At 35.8% G+C, this 17,277-nt stretch overlaps 1 protein-coding gene across 3 annotated transcripts in view; it reads right to left on the bottom strand.

Annotated features, from left to right (window-relative positions):
• UGP3 (UDP-glucose pyrophosphorylase 3) overlaps positions 1-17,277 on the bottom strand; it is a 41,216-nt gene that overhangs the window by 7,901 nt on the left and 16,038 nt on the right. For all 3 annotated transcript variants that reach the window (XM_090001987.1, XM_090001989.1, XM_090001988.1), the window contains 2 exons: positions 3,036-3,113; positions 1,424-1,519 (listed from right to left, as the gene is read on the bottom strand). In XM_090001987.1, the coding sequence (XP_089858113.1) occupies positions 1,424-1,519; positions 3,036-3,113 (174 nt within the window). The remainder of the gene's footprint in view (positions 1-1,423; positions 1,520-3,035; positions 3,114-17,277) is intronic.

Here is a 17,277-nt window from a genome sequence, read left to right as displayed (position 1 = left end):
GATGAAGGAATCTTCTTCATGGCTGAAGGAGTCTTCACGGCTGCCTTTTTTCAGATCTCGTTGAATGTGTGGCTGGTAGGGTTCCACAGCCGTGGCTCTGATACCATATAAGAAAACAAGTGAGATAGGTTTGCTTCACGCCTCACCTGCACAGGAAACAAAAAGAAAGAGAGAAGCACAAAGCTGGGGCGGCAGAACACGCACGACCTCCAAGCCCTAATTCTTATATAAACATAAGTAAGAAATGATATTACAATATTGTCATTAATGAAACATCATTCTGCGTGTTCTATTTAACATGCGTATGGATCTGGATCCAGATCCGTACGCATACTGTATTTTAAAACGCATGTGTCTATATATGGAGAGAGAGAGAGAGAGTCATGGATATTTGTTTAGGATAAGAAATACTTTGGTGCAAGTTCTTTAATTGGTATGAGAACTTGCAGAAGGGAAAAAATCTCTTAGAAAAAGGCAAGAATGCAGGCCTACTTGGTGCAAGTCATCGCTAGATCTGTTGAGAACATGGAAGCATTGATTGGCAATCACAAGAGAAGACAAAGAAAATTAACTTGTAGGACAAAAAGGCATTCTTGTCCATAGCACAAATAAAAAATCTTGCTACAGAAAGTTCCAAAAGACAAGATACAGGAGCAACATGATGGAAAGGTTTAATGGCAACCTATGTTACCGTGACACGGCACTTAGGGTGTCGTACCCGTGTCGATACAGGTACTGGTACCTGTGTCAACACATCATTTGCCGTGTCCTATATTATCCTATATTATATATTATATTTTTAATATATAATATTTATTTTAGATATAATATATATTTTCAGTATATATTTTAGATATATAATATATATTTTTCAGTATATATTTAGCTGTGTCCCCGTACCCACATTTTTTGGAATTGCCGCGTCATACCCTCTGTTCCTGTACCCGTACCCATACTCGTACCTGCACCCGTACCCCCAAGTGACATAGATGGCAACCAAAGCAGTTGTCCTAAAACATGGTTTTACATATGATGAAACAAAGTCAAATTTCAGTTTGCTCATCCAATCGTGTAAATAATTCATGAAAACTAACAAGAAATGTAAGCTGCCTCTAATAAGAGTTTATTCTCCTTCACATGAACCCATATTTGAAAGGACAGATGAACTCAAAGTCAAATAATTTCTAGTTCAGATAGTACTCCATGCAGTATCCATGTTTGAAGTGTGAATTAGTTTCCCCTGCAGAAAATGTTTCAGTTTTATATTCCTCACTGCAAACAGAAACTTCTTTACCGGGTGTAAGCACATGATAAAATTAGCATTGTCCCTTAAAATAAATAGATAAAATAAAAAATAAACAGAATAAAACCTATTCACTTAGTAAATTGCATTTTGCAAAGTAACTGGGGGAAGAAACCACACCTTTTGTCTAATCACTTCCCAAAGTGGCCCCAGAGCAGGATGAAGAAGAATGAGAAATGGTGGCCCCGAGTGCAAGTAGTGAAAATTGTCAGCAACCTAAATTTTCGTTAATATAAAAAAAATAAGTACATAACCACAATAAGCAAGTTAAAATATTATGTCTCTTTTAACTGTAAACTGAAATACCCATCAGGGGTATTTCAGTCCTTTTACTCAATAGGTGTCAGCCACCCTAATGGGCTAACATTTTTACTTTTTCTTTTTTTATTTACTTTTGCTTTTTACACTTTTTTTCTTTTTGACTGTTGTGAAAGGGACAGCTCCATATAGCTGTTAGCTGTTGGAGCTGCCCCAACAGTCACAAATGTGACCGTTGGGTGCAGCTCCAACAGTCATATTGAGCTGCACCTGTGGCTTCTTTTTGCATTATAAATAGGCCTTAGTGGCCCTTGTAAACACATCCTTTTTTGTGAGTGCATATGCAATAACAATGCTTTTGTAAAGCCCCTCCTGGGAACTTATGAATTGAAGTTCATTTTGTTTCATGCTTTTGTGCATGTGTATCCGTGCCTTCGTGCACTTGTGAGTGTTCTCCTTTGTGCCTTTGTGCACTCTTTGTATTTCTTGTATTGTGGTGTTACACACAATCTCTTTTTGTAGAGATTTTCACACAAGTATCCAGCTATTTTCCAATGCAGAAAAAAAATCCAGCTATTTTGAGTTCAATAACAGCCTTTAACTAAAAAAGCTCAAGGATCTTATATAAAATGAGAATTATGTCTCCAAGAAACCACTTCTCTGGCTGCACTATTACAGAATAAACTGTAAAAGTCAAGACATGATACACGGATAATGGCCCTGTTGACAACATAATGTGTTAGTAGGGTGTCAATTGAAAAAAGTACACCTGCATGTAGAATAATGAGCTCATTGTAATGCAATCATGTATTGTGTGAGACATTAATCATCATGAGGGTTTAATTTAAAGACATGATTTTGAGACTCATCTGCAATATCTGTAGTCCATGATATGTAATGGTAAATACATGCTATAATTTTGTAGTATTTTATTTTCATCTTCCATTTTCCCAATACAAACATCCCTAAAGATGTACTAAAAGAATTCACAATCTATATGGAGGATAAATGATTTCCATGACTAGAAGTGTATTGGAGAAACCCTAGTCAGTAAGCAAAATAACAAGCTGGAGCAAAAATATAGGAAAATCTCTCCAAAATCAAGGCATATAAAATGTTGCAATCCCTCCACCCCCACAGGAAGTTTGAGGCAGTTGTCCCTGATGAAAACCAGGACAGCTTTCTGATCCTGCTGTTTGTGTCACCACAGTGGGGCCTGCAGAAACAGAGTTTTGTGCATTTGCGCAGAAAGTAAGAACACAAACACACCCTTAAGCATGGTGAATATATTATGACCGGCTAACATTATCTTCTCAAATTAATTGTCAGTTGTCCAAAACACATTTATTACTCTACAAATACCATTCAGACAATAAGGAAAAGGAAAGGACACTATACATCTAATGAATATCTTTTAAACTTGACAGGCTAACAAGCAACCACTTCCCATAGTAAAGCCAATACATATATGTACCTTTGGCATTTTAATATTGCAAGCTGAAAGGATGTCATATGCATTCCTCATAATATCTAAGAGTGATCCATCTGGAGTCTGCAGAAGCATATATGTAAAATTAGGGGAAAAAGCAAGAAAAGTATACAAAGTATCAAGCAAATTAAATATGCATTTCCAAGGGAATAGATGGAGAATTCCACTGAAAAGTTCACAATGATCTGCATGATCCTATGTTTGGGGATGTTGGAAATCCAACCGACCTAAATCCATTTGAATGGACTTGATAAGCTATACCAAATCTGTTGGGTTCAATAACTTACAAAATAGGGCTGGATTGAGATGTGGTTACAAGATTATAGTATGATGCAACTGGATCCTTGTAATACCATTATATCATGAAAAAAGATGGCCTTGAGTTTCACCATGTAAAACTGGGAGACAAGAAAAAAATTAGAAAACTACACTAGTCGTAAGGGCATAAAATCACTCAAGTGTTGCTATAAAGTCTGTAAAACATGAATAAAATACATTATAAATATAACTAGGTTTCATGAGTATTAGACAAATCTGACTGCAGGTTTCAGGAGAGATTTACCTGGACTTGGGTTTGGTTTAGTGATTTCAAGTTCAATATGAAGTAGAATCAGAACCTAACTTTGTTAAGGGCATGTTTGGTTGTTCCCCATGAGAATCACTCTCTCATTTGAATGAGTGATTCTCATTGACCTCAAATCTCATGCCCAACCAAACATGAGATTTGGGGCCGATGTGATTGTAATGAAATGAAGAAGAGCTCCAACACCTCACAAGAGGCACAACACAATCCACAAAAGGATTCACCCACAAACGGCCAAGAGAACATGTAAAAACTAATAATTTAATTGCTTGAGAATGCACAAAAGCACATAACTTACAAAGGGACAAGAGGTCCCTATTTATACAAGTAATGGGCAAAAGAGAGCTCAAAGAGAGTCATTGGAGAACCCCAACGGCCATCAGCTAGAAATATAGAAGTTGGGCCTCCCCAATGACTATATGGTCATTTGACCATATTGACCTCAAACAAAAACAAAAGGAAAAAAATACAAAAAATAATATAAAAAAAAGACAATTCTGTCCCTACTAGCAGAATTACCAAAATACCTCTACAAGGTATTCCCTATTACAAGATAAAGAAACATATATATATTTTAACAACTCCCCTCAAACTCACGGTGTCACAACCGAGAGTTTGCCAAGAAGAAAGTGAAATCTCGGAGATGAAAGCACCTTAGTGAATAAGTCTGCCAGTTGATGCTTAGATGGCAGATACGACAAGGTGATGGTTTTCGTCAAGATTCTTCTATAAAATAGTGGCAATCCATTTCTATGTGTTTGGTTGTCTTATAAAATGTGTGATTGCTTGCAATGTAGACTGCACTTTTGTTGTCACAACATAATCTTGAGGGTTCTGCTATGTGAACTCTCAAGTCTTCTAGCAACTGTCTCAATCACATAAACTCAAAAGTAATAGTTGTCATAGCTCGGTACTTTGCTTCTTTAGAAGATAATGATACATTTTGTTGTTTTTTTCATCTCCATGAAACTAAGGAGTTACCAATAAAAACACAAAAACATGTAGTTGAGTATCGATCATTCACATCTCCTCTCCAATCAGAGTCAGAATATACAATTACTTATAATGGGAAAGAAGATAAAAATAAACCATAATTGACAGTATTTCTAATATATCTAACAATCCTCGTTACAACACTTATATGCACTATAGCGACATAATGTTGAAATTGACTAGCAGTATGAATAGCATATACAATATCAGATCGAGTAATAGAAAGATAGCTTAGAGCTCCAATCATTTGTATTGATGATCTATGAAGTTAGATCTTTCAGAGGTTCTCCATCATCTTTGCATTGATGACCTCTGAAGTATTAACTCGCTTTTTATCATTAAGTCTCAATCTTTTTATTATCTCAGCTGCATACTTAGTCTATGATAAAAAATACCCATGAGGTCAATAAGCTACTTTAATACCCAAAAAATAATGAAGAAATCCAAGATCTGTCATATCAAAGTTAGCCTTAAGAACTTCTTTGATATGACTAACTCCCTGCTTATCACTTCTTGTGATAATCATGTCATCCACTTAGAGAAGTAAAATTACTATACCTGTATCAGAAATCATAGCAAACAATGCAGTGTCGGTATAACAGTATTTCAAATCTAGTTGAACCATCACATTGCTAAAACGATCATAACAAGCTTTAGGTGCGTGCTTCAGATTATCGGGTTTGTGTAGACGGAGAACCTTTTCATGTGTCAATCCTAATTTAGGTGGAGCTTGCATATACACTTCCTCATTAAGATTACTATTAAGAAAAACATTTTTAACATCCAATTGAAAAATGGGTCATTTCCTAATAGATGTTATGGTAATAAGAGTTTTAACCAGTCATCCTAACTACAAGGGCAAACATTTTCTTATAATCTATTTCATATTCTTGACTGTAACCCTTAGCTACTAACCTAACTTTGTATCTTTCTAATATTTTATCACTTTTAGTTTTAATTTTGTAGACCCATCTATACTTTATGGGTTTTTTTCCTATAAGTAATTATTGAATCTCTCAAGTTTTTGCTTTTCTAGGGCTTTTAATTCATTATTCATAGCTTTAATCCATTCTAGATAATTCTTAGCTTCATTATAAGAGGATGGTTCTACGTATGAATGGATGGCCATAAGACATGCTTTATACTTAAGTTCAAATGATTTATAGGACACAAATCTACTAGGTGCTTTAGAGATCCTCATGGATCTTCTAATACAAGAGTGGTCTATGTCTTGATTTTGAGAGTACCTTTCTAAAGCACATGGAGGATAATTATTAGTACAATGAGTATAGATTTGCATTTCATTATGTGGTTCAACTATATCATTTTGAGTATCATTGTCATTCTCATGTGCATCATGAGTGTCATTAGTCGCTCTCATGAACATCGAATATCAATATTATTGTTCTCATGCAATATCAATATCAAGATCACAATTATCATGATCATTATCATGTTTATTAACTAGATAAAAAAGAAAAGAGTACTCATAATTTTCTTAGACTAGATCATATCAAATCTTTTTTTTTTTTTAAGAAAGGTTATATTTCTCCAAAAGCGATAATTTGTCTCCAAAAGCGATTGAATGTGTTTTTCTTGGATACGGTGCAAATAAAAAAGAATACAGATGCTTTGATTTCAAAAACAACAAACTTTATATTTCCAAAGACGTGATCTTTTTAGAAGATGAAAATGGTTTTGAAAAACTTGATAAGAAAGATGAAATTGACTATATGTTTTTGTATGATCTTTCGCCAATGGAAGATATGCATACTAATGATGATTTATTGAATCTTTTTGAAATAATAGATGATACACATCATAAAAACTCTAATAGTAAAACATCACCAAGTAGTGATTGTTAAAATATATATATATATATATATATACATATACTTATATATACACATTCGTATATATACAAGTATATGTATACATATATGTATATATATACATATTCTTATCTATTGAAATACCCGATAGGGGTATTATTGTAATTCTGTCAATGTACCTTTCTTTTTCTTTTTTATCTTTTTTCCTTTTTCCTTTTTCCTTTTTACCTTTTTTATCTTTTTATTTTTTCTCTTTAGGATGACCACAAGGGGCCCACTCTTGTAGTCGTTGGGGCCCCAACGGTCATATTTCTGACCGTTGGAGCTCCCAACGACTACAAGGGAGCCCCCTTGTAGTCTCTTCTTTAGAGCCTCCCTCCTTTATAAATAGAGGAGGTGTTCTCCTTCTCATGTATGGGTTTTATACCCCTCTCTCTTCTCTTCTTCAATAATATCCAACTTATGACTTTAAGTCATTTCCATATTTGAGAGTTTTTGTGTGCACATTTGGTGTTTGTGTTCTTGGCTTTAGTGGTCACTCTTTAAGAGTGACATTTGCTCTATTGGTGCTTCCGCCTCTTTTCATTACATGGTATCAAAGCTCGGTTGGTGATTGGGCTTCTCTTTTGTCATCTTGGAACGCGTGCCTCTCAAAGTTTTTTTTTGAAGAAAAGAAGAATAGTTGGTGCCGATGGAACGTGACTCTAAAGTGGAGCTCTCTTTTAAGCTAAATGGGTCCAACTACCTCATGTGGGCCTCCGCTATGGAAAATCACCTAAGAGGTAAGAAACTTTGGGGTTTTGTTATGGGAACTACTCCCGAACCCTCTCTTGTTCTCACCAAAATTGAAAACGAGATTGAGAAGGCTTTAGATGGGGATGAGCGTATCAAAGCCATTAATGAACATCAATCCAAAATTGAGGATTGGGAAAGTAACCATGCCAAAATTTTGGCATGGTTCATGAACAATGTAGATCTTAAAAATTGTGCTAATATTGCCAAATTTAGAAGGGCCAATGAGGCTTGGTTTTTCCTTAAGGGTATGTATACCCAAAAGGATCTTGCTCGACAATTTTTTTGTCAAGAGAAAATCCGTTCTACCAAACAAATGAACATGAGTGTCTGGGACTATTTTAGCTCTCTAACCCCCCTTTGGGATGAGCTTGCTCTTCTTAAGCCTAAGTGGGTTGCTCCACAAGATATTGAGCTAAGAAGGGAACAAATTGAAAAGGAGCACTTTTTTCAATTCCTTCATGGTCTTCGCCCGGAATTTGAGCAAGTTAGGGCATCACTTCTCCATAGAAGCAAAGCTCTACCTATTGAAGATGCCCTTGCCGAGATATGTCAAGAAAAAACTCGACTTGGTTTGAGCATTAAGAGTGATGATGTTTTGGCCGTTACTAGTCCCGGATCTAATGTTAAAGCATATAGACCTCCCCACTTTAACAAAAATAACTATGGACCTAGAAAGGGGATTATATGCCATTATTGTAATGAACCGGGACACATAAGACCGGTTTGCCCAAAGCTTAAAGGGAAAGTTGCCGCGGTTGGAGAAGATTCTCCAAAGAAGGAAGAAAGTAACAAAGAAGGAGATATCAAAGAAACTCTAAATCACATCTCCGAAGTTCTCCAACATCTACTCAAGGCTTCTACTTCAACATCCGGGGCCGCCATTGCCTACTCTTCATCTCCTCCAGGTATGTGGATACTAGACTCCGGTGCTTCTTTTCATATGACATCTCATAAAAATTCACTTTCAAATATTTTTTTCGAACCTATATCTTCTTGTGTTTCAACGGCCGATGGTACATCATTAAAAATTGAAAGTATTGGATCTCTTAATTTTAAAAACTTTTTTGTTCCTAAAGTAAGAATCGTTCCTAAAATAAATTTAAACCTTTTTTCCGTATCTCAAATTACCGATCATGGATGCCAAGTCTCTTTCTCACCCAAGGATTGCACCGTGCAGGATCTCCAGTCAGGGAAGCTGATTGGGCAAGGCCATAGAAGGGGTGACCTCTATTTTATGGATTTTTTGACTCTTCCATCTAAGCCATCGTGCAATCTTGTAAAGGACAAAAGTATTGGAATATGGCATGAGAGACTTGGCCATCCAAATTTTGTAAAAATGTCTCTTTTTCCGTTTTTGAACAATACTTGTAAAGACAATCACATGACTTGTAAAGATTGCATTTTTGGGAAATCTAAAGCTATTCCATTTCCACAAAGAAGTTACTTTACCACTCGGCCATTTGAACTTATTCATTCCGATGTGTGGGGACCTTCCCCTATTTTGTCTAAAGGTGGTTTTTCGTATTACGTGGTATTTATTGATGATTTTACTCGATTCACATGGATTTACTTCCTAAGTCGTAAATCCGAAGTTTTTTCCTTCTTTAAAGAATTTCATGCAATGGTCAAAAACCAATTTTTGGGAAATCTATCTATTCTTAGATCCGATTCGGGAGGCAAATATATGTCCAATGATTTTCAAACCTATTTGAAAGAAAATGGAATTTTTCACCAACGTTCTTGCCCCAACACTCCACAACAAAATGGCCTTGCGGAAAGAAAGCATAGGCACATAATAGAGACTACAAGAACGTTATTAATCTCAAGAAACATTCCAAAATCTTTTTGGGCCGAAGCGGTTCTAACCTCTTCATATCTTATCAATAGAACTCCTTCGTCCTCCTTGAAAAATCTTTCTCCATTTGAAAAACTTTATAATATGCCTCCCGATTATAAAAGACTAAGAATTTTTGGATGTAAATGTTTTGTTTTAACCCACAAGAATGATAAACTTTCCCCTAGGGCTATTGAATGCATTTTTTTGGGATATGGCGAAAAACAAAAAGGATATCGATGTTTTGACATACTTAAAAACAAGCTTTATATCTCTAAAGATGTCACATTCCTTGAAGAGGAAAGTGGTTTTTCGCCCCAACCAAATGAAAATATGGATTATTCATTCTTATTTGACTTATTGCCTAAAGATGATCATATTGATCCTAATGAATCCCTTAGTGAAGATCTTGTTGAACATCCAAGCGATGATCAAAACTTAGAAGAAAATGTTTCAAGACAAATACAAGTCTACTCTAGAAGGAATGAAAGGAATCCTCCTTGTGCCCTTGAAAGATTTTCCCAAAATGAGTCCATCGAAGAGACTTCTCAAAGAAGGTCAAATCGGATTTCTAAAATACCAAACAAATTTGTTTCTTATGATTCTTTTTCGCCTAATTTTCGAGCATGTCTACTTGCTCTTCACTCTTTTCATGAACCATCTCATTACAATGATGCTAAGCAATATGCTCATTGGAATGATGCTATGCAACTTGAACTTAATGCCCTTAAAAAGGCACAAACTTGGGAAATCATTGATCCTCCCAATGGCAAGAAACCCATTGGATGTAGATGGGTTTTTAAAGTGAAAACTAAGAGTGATGGTTCTTTGGAAAGATATAAGGCTAGGTTGGTAGCCAAGGGATATGCCCAAGAGTATGGGGTAGACTATGATGAAACCTTTGCCCCCGTTGCTCGAATGACTAGTGTTCGAGCTCTTATTGCTATAGCCGCAGTTAAAAAATGGCCAATCTTTCAACTAGATGTCAAAAATGCCTTTTTTGAATGGTAATTTAAATGAAGAAGTGTATATGGAACCGCCTCCGGGTATGGATTTAAATGGAAAAATTTTAAAATTAAAAAAGGCCTTATATGGTCTTAAGCAAGCTCCTAAAGCTTGGTATGATAGGTTTAGTAATGTATTAATGAATTTAGTTTTTTCTTCTTGTTATACTGACACTGCTCTTTTTGTTAAAAGAACAGGTGACTCCATTATTATGCTTCTGTTGTATGTTGATGATATGATCATCACTGGGAATGACAAAAAGGGAGTAGATAATGTAAAATCCATGTTAAAAGAAACTTTTGATATGTCTGACCTTGGTTATTTGAGATATTTTTTAGGGATTGAAGTGGCTTATTCCCCGCGAGGATACATCTTATCTCAGATGAAATTAGCTGCTGAAATTTGTGCAAAATCAGGAATATCTGATGAAAAGAAAATTGAGACTCCTGAAGTCATTAATGCAAAACTGAGACTTGAAGATGGTGTTCTTCTTGAGGATCCAACCCCCTACCGTCAATTAATCGGATCTCTCACCTATCTATCCATCACACGTCCAGACATTGCTCATGCGGTTCATGCAGTCAGCCAGTTTCAACATGCACCTACTTCAGTTCATATGGCAGCTGTATTGAGAATTGTTAGATATATCAAAAATACTATATCCAAGGGACTCTTCTTATCCTCTTCCTCCTCTCTTGACTTAACTGCTTTTACTGATGCTGACTGAGGAGGAAATCCCAATGATCGTATCTCAATAACCGGTCTTTGTATCTTTTTAGGTGAATCCCTCATTTCGTGGAGATGCAAGAAACAGCAGAAAGTCTCACTGTCATCCACTGAAGCTGAATATCGGGCCATGGCAATGACAACTATGGAAATCGTATGGCTCAGAAGTCTCCTTGCTGACATGGGCGTCCCCATCTCTACTCTCACCAAGCTCTGCTGTGACAACAAAAGTGCGATTTACATTGCTAGTAATCACACCTTTCATGAGCGGACCAAACATATTGAAATGGACTGCCATTATGTTCGAGACGAATACCTCAGAGGGACTATCTCATTACCATATGTTACTTCAGAGCATCAACTAGCTGACTTCTTCACCAAGGCGCTCCCAACTCCACGATTCATGTTTCTCCTTAGCAAACTTTCGGTCTTCTCCCCGTAAAGTTTGAGGGGGCGTGTTAAAATATATATATATATATATATATATATATATATACTTATATATATACATTCGTATATATACAAGTATATGTATACATATATGTATATATATACATATTCTTATCTATTGAAATACCCGATAGGGGTATTATTGTAATTCTGTCAATGTACCTTTCTTTTTCTTTTTTATCTTTTTTCCTTTTTCCTTTTTGCTTTTTACCTTTTTTATCTTTTTATTTTTTCTCTTTAGGATGACCACAAGGGGCCCACTCTTGTAGTCGTTGGGGCCCCAACGGTCATATTTCTGACCGTTGGAGCTCCCAACGACTACAAGGGAGCCTCCTTGTAGTCTCTTCTTTAGAGCCTCCCTCCTCTATAAATAGAGGAGGTGTTCTCCTTCTCATGTATGGGTTTTATACCCCTCTCTCTTCTCTTCTTCAATAATATCCAACTTATGACTTTAAGTCATTTCCATATTTGAGAGTTTTTGTGTGCACATTTGGTGTTTGTGTTCTTGGCTTTAGTGGTCACTCTTTAAGAGTGACATTTGCTCTATTGGTGCTTCCGCCTCTTTTCATTACAGTGATGACATCATTGATAAGACCGTTTATACTCTGCATGAGCAACATAAACCTATTAGTGCCTTAAAAAAATTCTCTTAAAACAATGAGTCGCTAGAAGAAACCTCTCTTAGGCGATCTACTAAAGAATCCATTCCACCAAATAGGTTTGTGTCATATGAAACACTAACACCCAATTATAGGGCTTGCTCAATAATTTTACACTCCCATTATGAGCCCGCACATTATAATCAAACAAAAAATATATCACATTGGATTGAAGCCATGAATATAGAACTAGATGCTCTTAAGAAAACTAACACTTGGGAAATAGTTAAACTTCCTCCAAACAAAAAACCTATTGGATGTCGGTGGGTTTTTAAAGTTAAGACTAAAAGTGATGGCACATTAGAACGATATAAAGCACGATTAGTAGCTAAAAGATACTCACAAGAATATGGTATTGATTATGAGGAAAATTTTGCACCTGTGGCTAAAATGACTAGTGTTAGGACCTTAATAGCTGTGGCGTTAACAAAAAAATGGTCGATATATCAGTTGGATGTTAAAAATATTTTCCTTAATGAAAAACTAAATGAAAAAGTCTATATGGATCCTCCGTCGGGATTTAACATTGAACAAGGCAAAACTCTTAAACTTTTAAAAGCATTATATGGTCTTAAGCAAGCTTCCAAGGCTTGGTAAGATAGATTTAGTGATGTCATGACTAGTCTGGGTTTTTGTTCATGCTATACTGACACTACTCTCTTTGTGAAGAATGTAGGAACTAGTATTGTTATTCTTCTATTTTATGTTGATGATATGATTATAATAAGAAATTATCAACTTGGTGTTCGTAATGTTAAAAATATGTTAAAAGATAATTTTGATATGTCTAACTTAGGATTCTTAAGATATTTCTTAGGAATTGAAGTTACATACTCTCTCCGAGGTTATATACTTTCTCAAATGAAACTTGTTGCAGATATATGTACTAAATTTGGAATTTCAGATGACAAGAAGGTTGAAACTCCTGAAGTGATCAATGCCAAATTAAGATTGGAGGATGGGGTTCTTCTAGAAGATCTCACACCCTACGGACAACTCATTGGCTCTCTCACATATATGTCCATTACCAAACCAGACATTGCGCATGTCGTTTACTCTGCTATCCAGTTTCAGCATGCTTCTACAACTGTTCATATGAGTGTTGTGCTACGAATCGTCAAATACATCAAAAATACCACCACTAAAGGGCTATTTCTATCCTCATCCTCACCATTAAATTTACTTGCTTATACTAATGTTGATTGGGGAGGAAACCCTAATGATAGAATCTCAACCACTGGTTTTTGTGTCTTTTTAAGAGATTCTCTAATTGCCTGGAGATGCAAGAAGCAGCAGAAAGTCTTGTTATCCTCTACTGAAGCCGAATACCAGGCTATAGCAACTACCACTATGAAACTCGTTTGGATACGAAGCCTTCTCAAAGATATGGGTGTAGACATCTCCGGTCCTTCGAAGCAATACTGCAATAACAAAAGTACAATTTATATCGCCATCAATCACACCTTTCATGAACGCACTAAGTATATAGAGATGGACTGCCACTATGTACGTGATGAATATTTGAGAGGAATGGTTACCCTGCAATATGTCACATCAGAGTATCAGTTGGCAGACTTTTTCACTAAAGCTCTTCTTGCTCATTTTATTTTTCTTCTTAGCAAACTTTCGGTCATCTCCACGTAAAGTTTGAGGGCGGGGTGTTAAAATATATGCATAAACATATATATATATATATATATATATATATATATATATATATATATAATTCCATCATACCCGACTAAGGGTATTTCTGCCTAATAGGGGCATTTTAGTCTTTTCCATGCTTTTCTTCCTTTTCTTTTTCCCTTTATTATTTGTATTTTTTTTTATTGTACATGCATTAAATACATGTTGCATTGGGGGTCCCAACCAAGAGTCATTGGACCCCCAACGATCACAAATGTGACCGTTGGGGGCCCAACGACTCCTTGTTGGGCCCCCCAATGCCCACTCCTCTCTTTTCTCCCACTCTCTCTCTCACTCTCTTGTCTATAAATAAAAGGGTAGACCCCTTTGCATTGTAAGGCTTCTTGAAGCCTCTTTCTTGCTTCTATAGCATTTTTATTTGCAAGTCATTGTTGGCTTTTGTGTATGTCCAGTGTGGACTTGATCTTTGCATTCTATGTGTGAATGTCCATTATAGGACATTGTGTTTATTTCAGCGTATTTCATTACATGGTATTAGAGCAAGGTTTATGCTCTTGATTCTTGCTTGATTAGTTATAGTTTGCATATTGTATTTCTCTTTCTTTATTTGTCATCATTTCTTGAGTCATTATGGAAGGAGAACAAAAGATCGATCTCTCCTTCAAGCTTGATGGTACCAACTATATGATGTGGGCAGCCGCCATGAGAACAACCTCACAGGTAAAAAGCTTTGGGGATATGTTATGGGCACTATTTTGGAACCACAACTCCAACTCACAAAGATGGACGGTGATCAAGAAAAAGCACTTGAAGGAAATGCTTGCATGAAGGCCATTGAAGATCACCAATCTAAAGTCGAAGATTGAGAAAGCAAACATGCAAAGATTCTTGCATGGTTCATAAACAAAGTAGAGCTCAAAATTTGCGCCAACATTGCAAAATTTTGAATGGCAAACGAAGCATGGTTCTTTATGAAAGGTATGTATACTCAAAAGGACCTTGCTAGACAATTATTCCTCAAGAGAAAATCCGTACCATTAAGCAAGAGAAAATGGGTGTAAGAGATTACTTTAGCACCCTTATGGGATGAGCTAATTCTACTAAAACCAAAATGGGTTTCTAGTGAAGATGTTAAACTTCAGAGAGAACAAATGGAAAAAGAGCACTTTTTCAATTTTTACATGGGCTTAGGCCCGAATATGAACAAGTTAGATTTTCTCTACTTCATAGATCTAAGCCTCTTCCGTTGAAAGAGGCCATAGTCGAGATATGCCAAGAAGAAACTCGTATTGACATGATTAAAGGAGAAGATGAAGTTTTGGCCGTGTCTAAACCCGGCAATCATATGAAAGCTTACAAGCCTCCACACTTTAGAAGGCAAAATAACTATAATGACAACTATTGAAAATCCATTGGCCATCATTGCCAAGAACCGGATCACATAAGACCTAATTGCCCTAAGCTAAATGAAGCTCCTAAAAGTAAGGTTGATTCCGTTGAAGAAACTAATCAAAAGAAGGAAGAGCCCATCAAAGAGAATGATTTCTTCTCTCTTGCTCAACTATCGGAGGCACTTCAAATTCTACTCAAATCACCATCAACTTCGGGTGCCACCATCGTTTCCTCTTCTCCTCCATGTATGTCCTCTTGGATCCTTGATTCCGGAGCATCCTTTCATATGACACCTCTTGAGAATGGGCTATCCGACTTATGTAATAACTAAAAAACCTCTTACGTTTCAACCGTCGATGGTACATCTTTACAACTCAAAAGTTTTGGAACGTTAAGTTTTTCCAAAGATTTCTTTGTGCCAAATGTGAAGGTGGTACCTCAACTTAATTTAAACATTCTCTCTATTTCTCAATTATGTGATCATGGATGTGAAATCTCCTTCTCAACTAAGGGTTGCTCTATATAGGATCTCTGGTCCGAGAAGCAGATTGAGCAAGGTCATAGGAGGGAAGATCTCTATTACATGAGCAACTTGAAAATTCCAACCAACTCTTTTTGTAACCATGTCTAAGATAAAAATATTGAAACTTGGCACCAAAGACTTGGACATCCAAGTTTCTCAAAAATGTACTTCTTTCCCTTTGGAAAGAAATTTTGTAATGAGAAACATTTTGTTTGCAAGAGTTGCATTTTGGGGAAAATGAAATCTACTCCTTTTTCAAATAGAACCTTTGTGTCCAAGAGGCCATTTAAGTTAGTTCATTCGGACGTTTGGAGCCCTTCTCCGGTCATATCGAAAGGAGAATACTCCTATTATGTTACATTCATTGATGACTACACTAGATATGTGTGAATTTATTTTCTCAACCTAAAATCCGATGTCTTTGCCTTCTTTAAGAAATTTCATATGATAGTTAAAAATCAATTTTTAAGTAATATCTCTACTCTTAGATCCGATTCGGGTGGAGAGTACCCATCAAATGAATTTCAAAATTATTCAGAATCAAATGAAATTTGTCATAAAAAATCTTGTCCTAGAACTCCTCAACAAAATGGTCTAGCCGAAAGAAAGCATAGACATATTTTGGAAACCACTAGAACACTTCTTATTTCCAAAGAAGTTTTAAAAAGCTATTGGGCCGAAGCCGCTTTAACATCAACTTACTTGATAAATAGAACGATATCTTCATCCTTACAAAATACATCTCCATATGAAAAACTATTTAAAAGAACACCCGATTTTAATAGATTAAGATTTTTTGGGTGCAAATGATTTGTTCTTTCAGATAAAAGAGATAAATTATCCCCTAAAGCTATTGAATGTGTTTTTCTAAGATATGAAAAAAATCAAAAAGGTTTTAGATGCTTCGACCTCAAAAGCAACAAACTATATGTTTCTAAAGATGTAACGTTCCTAGAAAATGAAAATGGTTTTGAGAAAACAAAAGACATTGATGAAAGCGAATATGCTTTCTTGTTTGATCTTCTTCCTCAAGAAGATGTGACTCCTCAAGAAGAGGTAATTTTTAATGAGTTGTTGAATGACCAAGAGGATATTCCTCTTAACAATGTTGAAAATGAAAGTGATATCATTGAAAGTAGACCAATTTAAACCTATGTTAGGCGTGATCAACAAGTTTCCATAAGTGCCTTAGAAAAATACTCTCAAGGTTCCAACATAGAAGAAACCTCTTTAAGAAGATCTGGCCGAATCTCTAATCCTCCTAATAGGTTTGTTTTCTATGAGTCTCTAACACCAAAATATAGGGCGTGTCTAATTGTGTTACACTCTTTTCATGAACCATCTTATTATAATGAAGCCAAAAATATTCTCCAGTGGGTTGAAGCCATGAATTTAGAACTTAATGCTCTTGAAAAAGCAAAAACTTGGGAAATAACCTCATTGCCCACTGGAAAGAAATCTATTGGTTATAGATGGGTCTTCAAAATCAAAACTAAAAGTGATGGGTTATTAGAACGCTATAAAGCACGGGTGGTAGCCAAAAGGATACACCCAAGAATACGACATTGACTATGAAGAAACTTTTGCTCTCGTACCTAGAATGACTAGTGTTAGGACTCTTATTGCAGTTGCTTCAGTTAAAAAATGGCCTATTTATCAATTAGATGTTAAGAATGCATTTTTAAATGGTGAATTAAATGAAAAGGTCTACATGCATCCTCCACCAGGAGTATGTATTGGTAAAGATAAAATTCTCAAACTTAACAAAGCATTATATGGATTGAA

Source organism: Nuphar pumila, chromosome 3, assembly GCF_984573655.1.
Source record: "Nuphar pumila chromosome 3, dmNupPumi1.hap1.1, whole genome shotgun sequence".
In the NCBI taxonomy this organism is placed as follows: Eukaryota; Viridiplantae; Streptophyta; class Magnoliopsida; order Nymphaeales; family Nymphaeaceae; genus Nuphar; species Nuphar pumila.
This window is presented reverse-complemented; position numbering and strand designations above follow the sequence as displayed.